We start from the raw sequence: 3,357 nt of genomic DNA, 5'->3' as shown, positions 1-3,357 counted from the left end.
GGTTCCCAAACACATAAAAATAATACATATACATAAAATCACAGAAGGTAGAAATATATATATTCTAATAAAATAGAAATAGAACGGCCAATCAAAAATGTTAAATATAAACTCATAAAAATTCAAAAACTACCAAAAAAACCTAATAGACAAATATAAAATTAATAAAGGTAACAATAAAATAAAATAAAATATATAAATGTCCACCGACTGAAAAGGTTTTATCAGACGATTAAAATATAAAATTTTTTTTTTTTTTTAATTGTTAAAAAAATATTTGAAAAAATATTTGAAAAAATGTCAAAGTTGACAAGTTCAGATTTATGCCCGTGATTATTGGGGCCAAGGGATATGTAACGCACTGGCTAAATACCAATCTTCAGGAATTAGGCTTCTCAAAACCAGAAAGGAGAAAGCTAATTCGAAGACAACATATCCAATCCATCACTGGAACTGTAAAAATCTGTAAAACTTTCCAGAAGTTTATCATTTAAATATATATGAGCATGTCTAGATATGTAACTATATGTATGAGAATACATACATAGTATAAAACACACAAATCTGCACACATACATACATATATACATACATACATACATACATACATACATACACACATGCGATATCTAAATCACTTCCCTCACAGATATACGAGGGAGTGCTGAAAAGTTCCTGCATCTGACACGACGCTATGGAGGAAGTGCTTGAGGTCGAGGTTTCTAACCCTACGACCCACCCAAGAATAATGAGCGATGAAAATGGGTAGATGGATGGATGGATGGATAGATGGATGGATGGATGAACATCAAAAAAGATTTCGACGTCGTCTAACACAAAATTATACTAAAGAGGTTCCCGGGCGATCTTACGGGACGAGTCCTAGATATCGGCCTTTTCCGTAAAAAGTGTCTTCGGCGATTTTTACCAAAGATCGGCCTTTTCCGTAAAAAGTGTTGGAGAAAAACAGGGAAACGTCGTCTAAAAGCGAAAGACATACAGAGAGCGCGATTTATTTTGAAGGGTTTAGGGTTAGGGTTAGGGTTTGGGTTTTAGGGTTTGGGTTAGGGAATAGCGTCCCTAACCGTAACTCTAACCCTAACCCTAAACACTAACCCTAACCCTAACACCGTAGTGAAGATCGTGCGGGTGTTACGGAAAAGGCCGATCTTTGGTAAAGGTCACCGAAGACATTTTTTACGAAAAGGCCGATATTTAGGACTCGTACCGTAAGATCGCCCGGGAACCTCTTTAGTATAATTTTGTGTTAGACGACGTCGAAATCTTCTAACCATCATTTTACGACCACACTTATTTAAAACTTCTGTTAAGTTTCTAAAAACTCCTTACTGTGCATTTACAACAAAATCATCGTTATACACTTCCATTCTCTGATATCACCATTCAATCCTTTCAAAAGCATAACACACTAGTCCCGATTATAGACAGTAATAGGAAAGCTGATAGTCCAAAGACAGCTATTGTTGAGAATCAAGTCCACAAAACTGTCATAGTTTAGTCAGACAAATCGCCACGAATCACTGCCGAAGACGAACCTGACGAGAGCAACAGGCCATCAAAGACGTTGGCCAGAAACAAGAGCTTGGCTAATTGTATGCAGGCGCAGGAGTGGCTGTGTGGTAAGTAGGTTGCTTACCAACCACATGGTTCCGGGTTCATTCCCACTGCGTGGCACCTTGGGCAAGTGTCTTCTACTATAGCCTCGGGCCGACCAAAGCCTTGTGAGTGGATTTGGTAGATGGAAACTGAAAGAAGCCCGTCGTATATATATATATATATATATATATATATGTATGTATATATATATGTATGTATGTATGTATGTATGTGTGTGTATATGTTTGTGTGTCTGTGTTTATCCCTCTAGAATTGCTTGACAACCGATGCTGGTGTGTTTATGTCACCGTCTATTAGCGGTTCGGCGAAAAGAGACCGATAGAATAAGTACTAGGCTTACAAAGAATAAGTCCCGGGGTCGCTTTGCTCGACTAAAGGCGGTGCTCCAGCATGGCCACAGTCAAATGACTAAAACAAGTAAAAGAGTAAAGAAACATAGGGAACCTGAATGTCTTGGCAAGTTGACCCCTGGACGCAAGTGGGGCATCTACCTAATGAGTTTGTTTTGTACATTTTAGCTCTAAAATATAATTACAAACTTTATCTATAGAGCTTAACAGAAGTTACTACTGGGCAATATTTTCCTTGGCTTAGTTTGTTATGTACGTCTTAGGTCCGTAATTCAGTACCAAGGTAATGGAATTAACATTACACACTCACTGTTATTTGTCACGTCTGCTAGCTCAGAACCGTCTCGAAATATATCGGTTGACTTATTATTTTCATTCTCACCGAAATGTTTTGTTGTCGGCAAAGCAGTAAAAGAGCAACAGCATTTGAAGGTGTAAAAATACTGAAATGTCAATGTAATTGTTTTTCATGGTTGATTAAATAAATACATTGAAAGAGAAATGAAACTCTTACCGTTCTAACATGACGTACATAAACTACAGACTTCAGATCTGAAGGTGAACTTGCATCGTTGACCTTTGATGGTGTTAATGCTAACTTTGGTATCATATAACCAGTTGGTAACGAGTCGAAGGTCAAGCCAACATGCGAACAAACTAGTCTTATGAGACGTAACTAACTGACACTCCGTCGGTTACGACAACGACGAGGATTCCAGTTAACCCGATCAACGGAACAACCAGCTCGTGAGATTAACGTGCAAGTAGCTTAGCATTCCACAGACATGTGTACCCTTAACATATTTGTCAAGGAGAGTCAGTGTTACACAGAGTGTGACAAAGCTGGCCCTTTGAAATACAGGTACTACTCATTTTTGCCAGCTCAGTGGACTGGAGCAATGTGAAATATAGTGTCTTGATCGCTGAGCAACGCGAGATGAAGGGCTTGAAACCACGAACTCGCGATTATGAGTACAGCACCCTAACCACTAGACCACGCATCCTCACATATATGAGGTGCTGAAAAGTTCCTGGCTCTAAGGGTATCGCAAAAGGTCTGGCTGGAGAGAGAGAGAGAGAGAGAGAGAGAGAGAGAGAGAAGGAGAGAGGGTGAGAAAGAGAGGATGAGAGAGATAAAGAATGTGAAAGAGATGGAAATATGATATAAATTCGAATGAAATACATTTAGGGAATCGATACATGAAATGTTTGTAAAGTTATCGGTAAAATCAAATAAAGGTACCATCTGATTATCTTTATAAATATGTTTTTTTTAAGTGAGTTTATTTTAAAATAATTCGCATTAATTTGAATATAGATCATATCAGATCAATTTTGCATGTATGTATGTATGTATGTATGTATGTGT

The 3,357-nt window shown here is 37.9% G+C and overlaps 1 protein-coding gene across 1 annotated transcript in view; it reads right to left on the bottom strand.

The window, feature by feature from the left end:
* LOC106867837 (FACT complex subunit SPT16) overlaps positions 1-2,598 on the bottom strand; it is a 61,214-nt gene extending 58,616 nt beyond the window's left edge. Inside the window, exon 1 of the mRNA XM_052974974.1 lies at positions 2,503-2,598. Coding sequence (XP_052830934.1) covers positions 2,503-2,598 — 96 coding nt within the window. The remainder of the gene's footprint in view (positions 1-2,502) is intronic.
* Positions 2,599-3,357: the final 759 nt, after the last annotated feature.

Source organism: Octopus bimaculoides, chromosome 20 (assembly GCF_001194135.2).
Source record: "Octopus bimaculoides isolate UCB-OBI-ISO-001 chromosome 20, ASM119413v2, whole genome shotgun sequence".
Lineage (NCBI taxonomy): Eukaryota > Metazoa > Mollusca > Cephalopoda > Octopoda > Octopodidae > Octopus > Octopus bimaculoides.
Note: the sequence above shows the minus strand (reverse complement) of the source record. Positions and strands in the feature narration are given on the sequence as shown.